General features: G+C 43.0%; 1 protein-coding gene across 3 annotated transcripts in view; it reads right to left on the bottom strand.

Moving 5' to 3' along the window:
- The window catches only part of dhx15 (DEAH (Asp-Glu-Ala-His) box helicase 15), a 24344-nt gene extending 15586 nt beyond the window's left edge, over positions 1-8758 (bottom strand). For 2 of the 3 annotated variants that reach the window (XR_004797216.1, XM_035675311.1), the window contains exons 1-5: positions 8364-8526; positions 6374-6701; positions 4894-5087; positions 4330-4489; positions 2806-3024 (exon numbers count right to left, since the gene is read on the bottom strand). Coding sequence is in view for 2 of the 3 variants with exons in the window: in XM_035675311.1 (XP_035531204.1) it covers positions 2806-3024; positions 4330-4489; positions 4894-5087; positions 6374-6701; positions 8364-8449 (987 nt within the window). In the remaining variant the exon portion in view is untranslated. The other variant, XM_035675312.1, reaches the window with a different exon arrangement.
- Positions 8759-14309: the final 5551 nt, after the last annotated feature.

Raw genomic sequence — 14309 nt, 5'->3', positions numbered from 1 at the left:
CACACACACACACAGAGCCAGACAGACTCAAACAGGGTTCATTATTCCACCGTGCAGTATTGTAGAGGGGAATGTGAGATGAGACTGCAGCACTGATGCATAACCAGCGGCAAATCATGGCAGATCAGTTTAGTGAAGCTGAACGTTCTAGAGCCGGTGGGCTGGCAGACAGAGGACCTGAGTAGCGCCAGAAATAAGAAAGCATGATAGTGAGCACAGGGCTGGGGCCTATTCTCTAAAGGCCTATTGAAATACACTACTAAATGTGCTAAGTATACCTTCATATTCCACATGAACCCAGTGCTTTTACACACATACACATTTCTAATCATCAGACTTGAAGGTTTTAAGTAGGTTCTTGTATGGCCTAAAACAACATATAATAGCTTTTTCTTTTCTAAGCGATTCCCCGCTGTTAAGAACCATTTTCTTTGTTTTGCTAACAACAATAATTTAATCCTCATGAAGAAGCAGTTACTGTATGTGTCACATTACAGCCTATACTGTTGCACCACCTGCAGGCCCATGGGAGCAATGCAGCGAAGAGAGGAGTCATAAGGCAGGGAAGCACAGAAACTCTGGTTTTTTTCTTTTACCGGTGCTTATAAACATACAAAGGGCCAGAGCTCTACATGCATACTTATTAACTAGTAGGCCAAGAATAGCCCAGAACTTTTCAAACATTTTTGAAAGCTAAGTTAGTTTAAAGTGACTTCATTTGTACCAGTGTGTGAAGCCTGCAACACTTGCTTTGACGCGACAAAACACCACAGTGATGTTTCCTGTTTTCTGGACTGCAAGTCTGTTATTAGACGATGGCCACGTGCCTCTTAATCAACACACTGACAAGTGGAAAACGGTAAATATGAATAGATTGGTAAAATTAGCCTGGGTATTAATAGCCCATCAAGCCTCTGGATGCAGCAGCTGCCATGGAGAAAAAAATGGACCTCTTTGCCAAAGTGCTGGAAGCAAGCTGGCTGTCTATCCCTCAGGGACATCAAGACAGAGTGTGGTGTGTGTGTGTGTGTGTGTGTGTGTGTGTGCGCGCGCGTGCGCGTGCACACATAGGGGCAGTTGGCCAGTGTTGGGAACCTGTCCACCAGCTCTCCCTGCGACCCCAGAAGCAACAATCTACAGCCAAGCTAATAACCGACACATTTAGGCACTCCTCTTGACTAGCAAACAACCCCCTTGCCAATCCCCACGTTTTGATGTTAGCTGCTGAGGGGGAAGCTTAAATATTAGGACTTATCTTTGCTCAACAGCTGTGATAAGTTTTGACTTTCTTCTTAGGAGTTGGTGCTTCAGTTCTATTTGTTTGTGGAAGAAAAATATTTCACAGAAAAACTAAGAGGAGGAGGGTCCTGTGCATTTTTGCTTTCGTCTGATATAAATTAAACAGTCAGATAAAAAGAGTCTATGGCTTTGCCATGGATCTGCCTCCCAATCATTAGTCTACATCAAAGTTGCTGGGAGACTGAAGAGGTTAAGAAGCGCTTGAGGGATGCGCTGCAGCACCCTTTGAACACCCATCTCTGCCAGACCCACCACACATTAACTTCTTTAACCCAATTAGGAGGGGGTGATAATGAACCCACCGTGGGAGTGCTCTCAGTAATGCCTTAGCTTGACACAGTGCAAGAAGGGCGGGTGGAATATAAATCAACATATTACATCTAACTGCAGAAAGTGTTTAACACGTTGCCTGCAAATATCCCAGACTTCTACACGTTCATATGAGCAGCTATCAGTGTTTCTGACCATCTGAGCGGCTGGGATACCACTAAATCTAAAATCAATTACCAGACCTCAGTGGAGCCCACTTCAAACACCATGCCCCTCCAATGACTTTGTCTCTTTTGTAACAAGCCGCATATTGATCCTGCTTTGGCAAATGAAAACTGACATAGGTAGACTGCCACAGTCAATCCGGTGTTGAGTGACAAATAATTACTGCTAATAAACAACCCGTCACAAGGTGTGATTGGGTAAGCCAGGGTGACACAACTACATGAGACCTTTTTAAGATCCCTTGTGTAGATGAGAAATTGGTACAGTGTAACAAAAAAAGTCCAACATGTTTTTTGAATCTCCACAGCAATCTGTGTTATATTTACACCAGTTACATTCTCCTCTACAACCACAGGTAATCACATGGTCTCCAACAGAGTGCTGAGAGAAAAATCACACCAGCACAGGCACTGTTGGCTCTGACTGGCTTCTCCTGTCCAATGATCAGGACATTGAAACATTTGTTGGTGCTTTTCTGTGCGTGTGTGTGTGTGTGTGTGTGTGTGTGTGTTTGTGTGTCCACCTGCTTGTGACCAAATCATCAATTTTGGGCATGAACCTGCCCTCCATTACCACATCAGTAGACAACATTTGCAGAAGGGAAAAAAAAAGATAATAAAACTTAATTTCAGAGATTCCATGGAAGGGCAGAATCTGGGTCCTCCTCGACTCCCTCCCCCCGCCCCCCAACTTCACTGTGCGAATCTTTCAAATCAATGCACAAATCCCTCCTTCCCCTTCTAAGCGCACAGGAGAAACCACAAAACATGCCAAAAACTTGAATATTTCATCTTGGCCATTAGATAATTGCGAGGAGACATTTTAAAGTCTCGATGATTAATTGAAAAAATAACCAACCAATTAATCGATAATGAGCACCAGCCCTACATGTATCTGATAAAAGAGCCACTAAAGATAATCACTGTATAAAAATCTTCCAGTACAAGTTAACATAAAATCATCAACCACCAATGTTTCCTGTTTGAAAAAAAATGACCTATGGAGTTGTACCTCTTGTCCAGTGAGGAAGAGCAGAGCGTCCCCTTCCTCCACCTCACACATGTGGATCTGGATCACAGTGCGGATGGCTGCCTCCAGGTAGTCTCGCTCCGGTTCCGGCGTGTAGAAAATCTCCACGGGGTGCGTGCGTCCGGGGATGGTTAGCAGTGGGCAGCTGTCGAAGTACACCTGGAACTTGCCGGCATCGAGTGTGGCGCTCATGACGATGACCTGGACAGAGAAGGCCACAGATGTAGAGGAGAGAAGTCTGTGAGGGACAATTTACTCATGAAAGGAGGTTAAAGGAAAGATAAAACTAGTAAAGTAAAGACAGCAGAGTGTAAATGACTGCGGTGATTATGAGCGTGAGTTAACATTTTATATGGCTTGATGATAATTGGGGATAAGGACACATGCTAATTGGATAAGGGTGCGGATAAATATAGAATAGATGAAGAGTGTAAAGAGCTATACCGGCTGGATAATGCTTTGAATCAGAATTTAGGATGAGGGCGCTGGCACAAACCCAAGATGGTGTCTATAGCGTAGAACTTGGCATTACGCTCCAAGTCACTGACCTACACGGAGCTATGACAGTCCTTGTTCCTGATGTTGGGTACACAATGTTCTCTCCAGAGCCATTAGATAGAGCGCATTAGGATTCTGATGGGAAACGCGTCTCCCATTTTCAATCTCAAACATTTTCAGGGGCCAGTGTCTCGGCATTTCGCTTTACGCTCTGCGAGACATCATAATTGCTCTTAATCAAGGCAAATTAAACTTTCAAATTTGGTAGGGGATAGGGATGAAGGAGATAGAGGGGTGCGGGTGGATGATCATTCCCAATAACCCTAGACCTCATTTAACAGTCCGCGAACAACAATCTAACCTTTGATTCCACGCTGACAAACAACTAGTCATTATCCATCTGCTTTATGAGAATGATGTCTGGCACACTTTGCCAATAAAACCTCTGCCTGCACGCTCCCATCCACGCCGACACGTTGCTGCCCCCCCGGTTGATTGGCTTAAAATGGTGCTAACTCTGGGAGCAATCTCCACTAGTGCTGTGGTGCAGAATAGATGTGCATTTCTGAGCCCAACTGCAACGTTCTCTCTCTTCCTCAACAGATACACAGCTGTCACACAGGGGGACAGTGTCAGGGAAAGAAATGTGACAAACGGGAGGAGTGACAGAAGAGGGACATTAACACTGGCTGTCACTGAATTTATCCTCGGGGGAAGTAATATTTAGGGCTATAACAGTGTTTTGTAGGCTTTAAGTGGGACATATTTGTGGAAGCAAATCAGACTACTGTCAAGATGACTTTCAGCACCACGCTTAGATATATGGTGAAATAAAAGTTGATTTTCCAGAATAAACTGAAAATTTTGGTGCTGGACAAATAGTCACATTAAGATTAAGAAACTTTCAAATGAATCCACCCCTTCTAAAAAAGGCCTTTAAAAAAAAGAGTTTAGAGTTTTTAGAAACAGACTCAATAAACTCAGCATATTTCTAAGAACTGCTTTCACCTTGAGGTCAGCCCTCTGGCGGACCACCTCCTTCAGGACCCCCATGAGGATATCTGTAGCTAATGTGCGCTCGTGTGCCTCGTCCAGGATGATGACGCCGTAGCGCTCTAGCAGAGGATCATTCATGGCCTCCCGCAGCAACATTCCGTCTGTCATGTACCTGTGAGAACAGAAGACATGCAGGCTTTATAATCATATGGGATGGCATTTAACTGAATAAAACATGTAATGTAATGAGCAAAGCATTCCCCACAGGAGAGGATTCTCCCTTCAAAGTGCTGTGAGCAGAACAGAAACAGGACAGAAATAAAAAACATCCAACGTTTCCTTTAACATCAGTCGGTCAAGCATCAGACAATTTAATCCTCTACATCTGAATGAAAAAAAACAAGTTTACTGCAATTGGGAAAATCAAAGAGCGCATATTATAGCCATGTTAGCTTTGACATATATTGTGTTATTTTTTGAGCAGCCTGTTAGAATGAATCCCTTGTACAGGGCTCCTGTTAAGCTAATAAAGCGACGACTGTTATCTATGTGAATATGTTTAACTAGCCCTCTTACTTGAGTACTGTCTTGGCAGAGCTGCAGTCCTCGAACCTGATGGAGTAGCCCACCTCTTGGCCCAACATGACATCCATCTCATCGGCGACCCTCTGGGCGACGCTCATGGCCGCTACCCTCCTTGGCTGGGTGCAGGCCACCGCTCTCTTCGGCCCCGGCATTGATCGCACCATGTCCACACACCACTGAGGGATCTGGAAGACAGAGGATACGTCAGGTTGTGTTTGAGCCGAAGAGACTGAGAGATGCAATGCGAGGCAAGGTGATGGAGGAGGATGAAGAATACATAGTTGTACTACTTGGAAGTGAACTGTTGCAGTTTTCTCCTGCAAAGCAAATGTCTATTAAAGTCCATACCAGTCATCATTTTCCCTCATCAAGAGAGGGCTGAACAAAGAGAGTCCTATTTCCATTCTATTAATCCTGAGGTTCGGATGAGTGATAAGATCCGAATCATCTCGAAAGGGCAAATTTCATCCAATCAGAAGAACAAAAAAAAAATGCCAATGACGGGTTTGGGCGAGACAAACATGTCGCAGGCAGTATTAAAAGCTGTTATTAGTACTTACAGGACCTGACCCTAATCATCAGGATATGTCTGGTGGAATACTGATTAGGGCTGCATGATTATTATTTCAATTGATAGCTGTGTGCAACCTCATTTGTACACAACGGTAATCTAAGCCCCATATGCATTAAGTATTTGCACTATTTTGTTTTGAAATACATTTTGCCTGAAAATTGTGAGACTAACTGTGAGAATAAATTGCAGTGCAGCCCTAATGTTAAAGAGTCTGCATTCTCCTCTGATCTTTTATCATTATTATATTTTAATTTGGCTAAATACAACACATAACATCCTCTCTTACATTAAGAAATACCATTAATTATTAAACAAACGCACCACTGATTATTTTTCCTTTCCTACATTTTAAGAGCGATAACTACAGATGACTATCGCTAAAGATCAATAAATGCAGCCCCTACCTTTGTGAGCACGTAGAGGTGATTTCATACTAAACATTCTTTGAAAGTCCATAGAGTTCAAAAATTCACAATCAATGTGTTGAATACAAATGTTTTCTCGCATCATCAAGGGAGAAAGCACTGACGAGATTACACCACTTAATTTAAGAAGTGTTTGGAAGATAGTTTATATTCCCCTCAGGAGGAGGCAAAGGCTCAACCAGTGATTTACTCTAATCTTCTCTCTTGCAAATTTAAAAAAAAAAAAAAAACACAGACAACCCTACGCTCTCAGGAACTTAGAATAAACTTAACAACCGCACACTGTGAATCAGCTCCACAGAGAAACTGTTTAAAATGCATCCTCTGTTCATTGCACCCTGTTTTTGGTGATATTATTATACCAATTATATTACTTTACATTTTTACTACATCAGATCAGATCTAGGGGCAAGTTACAAATCTAGTGCATCTTTATGTGGTATTGCAAAAAACGCTAAACGCTGTCTTCTACCTGCGTGGTCTTCCCAGAGCCCGTCTCGCCCACCAGCACAAAAGACTGGTTACGCATCAGGATGTCAGTGAAGGTCTCTCTGTAGTCCCAGACAGGCAGCTGCAGACGCTTCTTCAGGATCTCATAGAAGCGTGGCGTGTGGGGCAGGTTGGTGAAGGGGTTGATCTGCTGCTGAAAAGGAGATTGCTGAAGGAAGCCACTAAGGCCTGCAGTCGGGATGATGCTGGGCACCCCGGACGACTTCACATCTCTGTCCCGGTCGCGGTCCCGATCCCGGTCGCGGTCCCTGTCCCTCGGCCGCTCATCGCGGTCTCTGTCGCGGTCACGCCTGCGAGAGGAAGATGCACGAGGTTAAGATCTGATGAAGCATTGCCACAGAAACTAACCAATTTAACTTACCACAGAGACACAATATAACTCCAAATGGCCTTAACACAAATCCATACACACCAACATACACTGGAAAACACCAAATTTGAACAATTTCCCCAGATATTGTGACGAATAAACCAAACAGAAAAGGCACAACGTGAAAACAGACATTAGCCTATGCCAAGTCCTCATCTTAAAATCACATGATAAGGTTACTGCACACTCTCATTCATGGTTGCAAAAAGCACAGCCTCAATCTCAGTCCACAATCCACATCAAGCAAGTTGGTTCTCCTGTTACAGACAGATGTATTTAATGGCTACAGACCAGAACGTGAACCATTTACATCCCCACATTAGCTGTAGAGCACAATGTTGACTTTAAAGGTACCCTAGAGCGAGGCACTTAACAGCCAGCTACTGCGGTGGAGCTGGCTGCACACGGGCCAGATGTAGAAGATGGTGTGTAGCTCTGTGGCAGCGGTGAGGTGTGAGTAGTACCAAATAATCTATTTCTAATTCTAGAGGTAAACTGAGGCTACAATGTACAGTGGGGCCATGCAGATTAACTAGTCATTTCTGGCATATTCCACCTAAAAAAAACACCTCCTTTATACTTTAAAACATAACACAGCTGCATTACTTATCGTCAGTGAAGGTTGTGTACAGTGCGGCAGAAATAAGAAGACAAGAAAAGTGATGACTAGCAGCACTGAGACCCATGAACACCCAACAGCTCGTCTGGATGTACGCAACTGCGCATCTCCAGCCTTCAGTACCCCTGGACTGTGGGGAAGCTGCAGGACGCACATCACATAATGCTGCTTGAACATGATTATAGCTGAATTCGTCGTCCACATAATGCGTGCACTATTCATTTACCACCGCGGGAGAATTCAGCCCCCCGTAAGGTCACAGTGAAGTCAGGTCCAGGGCAGTGACCCTGAGCTGAACGGTGACTTTGACGATTGACAAGCAGAGGCGCTTCAGCTTCCTCCAGCTCCTACAGGCCTGTCCGCTCTCGTCTGAAGCCGTATGGACGCTCAGCAGTTAACGTCCCTACAGAGAGGTTGTCCTCACAGCTAAAGCCCAGTGGCGCTGACTGGGGGCAGCAAGAGGGCAACAAGAGGGCAGCAAGAGGGCAATAACATCTGCCAGGGCAGCACACTAACGCTAAGCGGCTAACGCTAGCCTAGCCAGGAGTCCTGTGTGCAGCTCCTCCTTCTCCGTTCAGTAAAAGCCACACAGCCTGACAACCAAGAGTTCACCACGACGGGCTGACTTCGTGTCACTGAATGTATTATAACATTTCACTGTGAGACACAAACCCATAGCAGCTAACCTAGCTAGGGTTAGCATGTAGCCACGTGCAGACCAGACCAGCCCGTGTGCTAACTTAGCTTGCTAACGTGACGCTAAACTTTTGTTGGTTGGCCCATAATAACCCATCCGTCCACCAGCAGCCCTGTGCAGATAGCGACCCCACCAGAGCGGCTCATTTCCACCCAGCCACTGCTAACGCACTTATCTAAACATGCAAAGAGCTAACGTTAGCACGGCTACTTAGCAACGGGACAAAAACAACAACAGCCCGCAGCAGCGACGCTAACGTTACGTACCCATCAGAGGGTCTCTTTTTACTCGTCGAATAATCTTCACCCAAATCTAAGCGATGTCGCTTGAACATCTTGCCCCCGGCATCCATGCAAACAGCGGCTTTAGCGGCGAATTAATCCGAGCAGATTCTCCCCCAAACCCGTTACACACCGGGAAAATGGCGACCGGAAGCTCTTACCTCATCGTTATTATCCTTGATAATAAAAAAATTAAAAAAAACCGCGATTTACTTTAAGACCAAGCGAGCACGTTGCATAGAAAATGTCCCCGGCGTTACTGAGGCTTGCACATGATGCTGTCCATGAAAGCCTATCAGCAGTGTCTGCAGACACGATGCGGTGGTTCGGGGATGCGGGAGGTCCGCTGCTGCTCCGTCGGGTCGGGATGATGATTGCCCGCCAAACAACGCAACACACAGACACTACTATTGCCTCGCCCCCTTCAGTCCACAACCCCAGTCTCACTGCAGGCAGGTCTGTGATGTGTCTCCAGCAACCAGCAATGCGAAAGTATTTAGTTGTTATAGGCTACATGTGACTCTTTGTCTGGCTGCTGGGACCCTGGGAGCTCTGAAACTGCTGGATATTATATTAGAGAATTAAATAACAACCATAGTTTCTGCTTTTCTGAGTGTAAATGAAGTGATTTTAGTTCTATACTGAGTACAAACTGCATTACAAGCAAAAACAGCTCTTAAATTAATGCAAAAAGCAATTATTATATTAATATTAATTAATTTATATCACAAAATACCAATAAAAATACAATGACTATGGCAAATATTGACTTCTAACAATGCAAAACAAGAAATACATTAAACATGAAATAAATGAATATACAACATTACAGTTTGAATGATGCGATGAGATCATTCGTCTTTACATGAAACCAATTTGCTCTACCTCTTCATTCATTTGACCTCCATCGGGATGTGTAAGGGCACGCTGGCACCCACTCATTCACCCACTGATAAGCCTAATCAATATCATCACTCATCACCAGCCCATTACAAACTGCATGAGCCATAGTCTGTAACCAAATCAACTCCTATGTTCAAGGGGTGTTATCAACTATTATGTGGGAACTGGGCAGGCAACTGCAGAGAAAAAGGCAAGACAATTAGGCACATTTACTCTGAAGTTGTGATTTAATTATAATTTCTCTATTCTTTTTGCAGACACACACTTGATCAAGTCTGGAAGGTGCAACCAGGAAAGGTGAAGAGCATGAACATTTTGTACTTCTAGGCTCTTTTAGAACAGCTAAAAACCCTTCTTTCAACCTCTACAATTAGAAAGTGATGAATAATCTGTCACTGGAGACAATTATTGCCGTTGACACAGGTAATTACACAGCCTGGACATTGCTAACAAGCTGCATAATGGCAAATGGCTCATTGCTTATAGCTGTGGGATTGATGGTGATGGTTAAGGAAGTCAACGTTACAACAAAGTCATAATGCTCTAATATTCAAGGATAATTTAAAATAGTGGGGATTTTCCACCTTTCTGTCTGTCTCTCTTTCACAGGCTATTAAGTAGCAGTCCAATTGTGTATGAAATAGCTCTGGCAAACATAGCTGCAGAGCTGGCGGCGAGGCTATGGACAATACTGGGGACTAATCATTTAGAATATTGCTACATGAACTCAAACTGCAATCCTCGGCTTGAAAGAACTGGACAGAGAATTGACAACAAGAGAGAGCAATAACTTTAATGTGTCCAAAATAGAAAATATGATCAAGGTGGGGATGTTTTTATGCCCCTATAATACTGTCGTTTCAAACCATACTGGAGCATTGATGGATTACTGAATGGCACAGTGGTCTGAGGGATCAAAGGGACGCTGGGCCAGAACCTCTGTTTGAAGTGACTGTTAACATTTCTTGCTGGAAAGTCACACAGCTTAGTTAAAAGTAGGAATGTCTTGATGTTATGTTGCTCCTGATTCCTTATCTGCCAACCAAATGTAATCCTATATTTGTTTTTTGTTAATGTTGCATCCATATCACAGCTGCATGTTGCCCCCCACCCCGTTCCTGTCCATCTTCACCTGTCCTATCAAATAAAAGGCATAAAACTATATAAAAACAAAACAAAAAAAGATTACATTTTAAAAAGATACATAAAAAAATCAGAATCATAAAATCAAGATGGAAACGTCAAATGTTATAATGCGGTGATGTACAACTGCAAAGACAAGCCCCTGATTAAAAACGTAAATTGGATGTAGTGTGTTAAAAAACGGAGATTTGATTTTTTTGGCCATATCGCACAGCCCAACTACAAAATAAGTACAAATAGAAACGAATACAAAGAAATGCAAAAGGACATTTGCAGTTGGATGGGGGCTCATAATTCATCCATGTATGGAGTATAGCATTTAACATCACATAATAAAAATATTGTAGTACTGAAGCACATGCAAATAGACAATTTTGGATGAACAAACACCTCAGGGTAATTTACATTTTCATTAATAATTGTTTTTTTAGTACTATATATATATATATATATATACAGAGTTATTTCAGTCATATTCTGCTCACAAGTGTTGGGATCAAATGCACTCCCATTGAGAGAATACAATAACACAGTGTTACTGTGAAATGAAACCCAGCACCACACTGCTTGTGGGTCAGCCAGGGGATCTAAGTCCTTTTTAAACATGTTTATCCAGATGGTAAAATACAGAGGGTGACACTGATAATGGAGGAGAAGAAGGGAAACCAATTATATTGGGATGTAGGCCAGATATCCGCCTGTTAGTTAAATAAACTGGTCCAGTTCATTGGAAAATAAAGTGAAGTCCTGCTGGAAAGCTTCTGAGAAACAAACCAAGAACATGAGATAACATGACTAATAATATACACTGCCTTTGAGGAAACGTTGATATACAGGTATAAAGAATATTTTCACACGCAGACAGTTGTTGCCAAAGTTATTGTTTTCTGGAAGTGCTCAAACACTGTGAAATTGAAATCAAGATATTTGAGGACAACCTCATTATACCAAACGTCCAGCTGGTTCAGCACAAACCCTGATTCCCCTGCTGGTAGGGGACAGTGTCATCTGCAGCTGGCGCCCCATCACTGAGATCACATCACTAGGTCCTGTCGGCTCTTATCACACTGGCCCACCATCTTCTATCTTAATAGAGATCTGACTGTACGCCGTGGCTACGTGCTGACCCTCTGCGTGGCCTTTCTGCTTATCAGCCGTCCACAAGCTCACGTGCCTCCAACGTTCTTTCCGACTTTGCCAGACTTGCTTCCCAGCGGGGGCCTTGGGAGCCATGTTGTTGTTGTTGTTGTAGCAGTCAGTTTCAGTTTTGCCTCCAGGAGATCTGGAAACTATGGAGGTAGGTCACAGGGGACAAAGAACCATAGGCAGCAGTAAAGTAGTTTCCATGCATTTAGAATCTTTCTGAAATTTGAATAACTATTCAAGGATGTACCAGTTTAATGTTGTTTTAAAGTTAGGGTTTCACATTTTGAGTAATACTCAAAGTAGTTACTTTCTTAGCGAGTAAGATGGCAATATCTATTCAACTCTCATATCTGTGCGTTAAATGTAAGGCTACAACCAGCAGTCAGTTAGCTTAGCATAAAGACTTGAAACAGGGGGAAACAGAGTCCAGAGTCTTGTCAATCAGTGTGAGGTTGGGCAGGCAACCAGCAGAGATTAGAGAGAAATAGCTCAGCACATAACCTAGCGTAAAATGGCAAATTGTTGTTTCTTTAGTTCAGTTCTTGAAACTCATACTTTCAAATTTGTTTTAGAATCCGCACTGTAGTTCCACGATAACGTGTAATGTTCCCTTTAGACAGCCTAGCTGTTTCTTCCTCTACAGGGGTTATGCTAAGCTACCTGGCTATGCTAAATTTGATATTTTGCATACAGATATGAGAGTGATATATCAATCTTCTCACCTGACTAACTGCAAGAAAATGAACCATTTCCCAAAATGTTATACTCTTTCTTGAATCTAAAGTGAGTGTGTATAAGACATCAAATCAACCAACAACCGAAAATGTTCAAGAGAGGCCAGGACCATGACAACATCAGTGCGTCATGTACCTTAAGACTATGTAGCAATTTATCTATGTGCAACTGACTATACTGTATTCATGTTTGACAGCTCAAGTGATGAGAAAATGCACACAGTGAGCCTAATTACAGAGATACCGAATCCATATAAAAGTGCAAACTGAGCAAATGATGCAGTTATGCACATCATATCTGTGATACATTAGAACTATTAACTCCACATGAAACAAGCAGGTAAAAGATGACTGACATATTTTGCCTGTTTTTTTATTAATTTTTTTTGCCTTTCCTCTATTATCTCAGATAATAACACTCTTGTCAGCAACAGAGCAGAAAGTTACACTCCTCAAAATGAGCACCCGGGGAGCAAACCTGCAGGGCTCCGCCAGTGTCTCGGAGGCAACACGTGATAAAACTCAGGTAAGCGTAAAAAAGCAAGGTGAGCGAATGAAGCATGGATCATAAGGGCACTGACCATCACTGGAAGGTGCATCTGGTTGGTATAGTAATTAACCCTGCTGAGTGGTTGGCCTGGAAACTGCTGGCTCCACATGCCCCTGTCCACCCTCCATCCCTCAAGCCTTTGGAGGACCTGGAGATGATGGAGTGTCAAACCCTCCCTGGTCACACTTATTAGAGCCAGTGAGCATTGCTGTGACCCAGCTCGTCTCTCCCACTATCCAGGCCCCAGGGAGGGTAAGATCAGGGCGGGGCGGGGGGGGGCAAGGTATCAGAACAAAGCAAGTTGATACTGTGATAAGATTAGTGGTCTATATGATATGGTACAACTCATCTCAACATCTAAAACATGAAAGGGTTGGAGCTAAGTACAAAGCAATAAAAATCACAGGACAGGCATGAGCACACATACAAATTATGCCTCCCTTGATCTCTCCTTCAAGCACAAATACAGAGAGGCAAACACACACCTGAGTGATTTAAGCAGCACGGGGGCCCAATCGAAGCACTTCGCAATGCACATTTTTTTGTCTACGTAATTTCATCTAGGCGGGGCCGGATGGCTCGCCATGTCAACAGATAAGGGGCTAAGATTAGTTTTGGCAAGAGCTAGTTGCTGGTACCATAGCCTCATTTTATCTGTAGTGGTGATGAGGCTACAACAGCTCTCAGCAATCCTCTTTTGCTCTCTGGGGTCTGGGGAGGCAGCCTGAATCTTTCAGCTCTGTGACAAGACCAAATACTGGCCAATGAAATCCTGACAGGTAATGGGGTCAGAGGGGCGACGTCTCCGATTAATCTTTAGCAAGTAAATCAGCTCGTATAGTGTGTTTATGCTGGTCGTTTGTTTGGTTATATGAGGTCAATTCAAGTAATTATTGAGAAAGTAAACCACCAATACACCTCTGTAGCTTTTTCTATTTACTACTGCCTTGTCTCCCTGCTCTTTGAATAAATTACTTTATGTGCTGAAACTGCTGTTCAATATTAATTAAGGGAATTCACCCACCTAAAATTTCAGGTTTTTTTTTATGCTATAGCCTGACCAATGCTGGATTTTTAAGGCCAATACCAATTTCGATATTAGAATTTACCCGATTTTTTTTGGGTTGGAGAATTGTGACCGACATGCACCAAGTAGGACATTTTGCATTTGAAAAATAAACCTGTCAGTGCTCTCTGGTGGACAAACTATGTAATAGTGACACTTTTTCTAAAATATACACCGATATTGATATATGGGTTGTAAGCAAATATTGTCTGATTTATCGATCAAGCTCTAGTTTCTGAACATACTTAATTGAGTTGGGGCCACATTGTTGTTTTTCAAAACCTGCTTAAATGTTTTTTAGATGATCATGGAAAACATGTCGTAATTGGATGTTGAAAGAAGATTCAAAGCAAAGTGACAATGCTTGCCAGGAATGCTTAAAATGATGG

Source organism: Morone saxatilis, unplaced genomic scaffold, assembly GCF_004916995.1.
Source record: "Morone saxatilis isolate NCDOM2014 unplaced genomic scaffold, NCSU_SB_2.0 Contig4, whole genome shotgun sequence".
Taxonomy (NCBI): domain Eukaryota; kingdom Metazoa; phylum Chordata; class Actinopteri; family Moronidae; genus Morone; species Morone saxatilis.
Note: the sequence above shows the minus strand (reverse complement) of the source record. Positions and strands in the feature narration are given on the sequence as shown.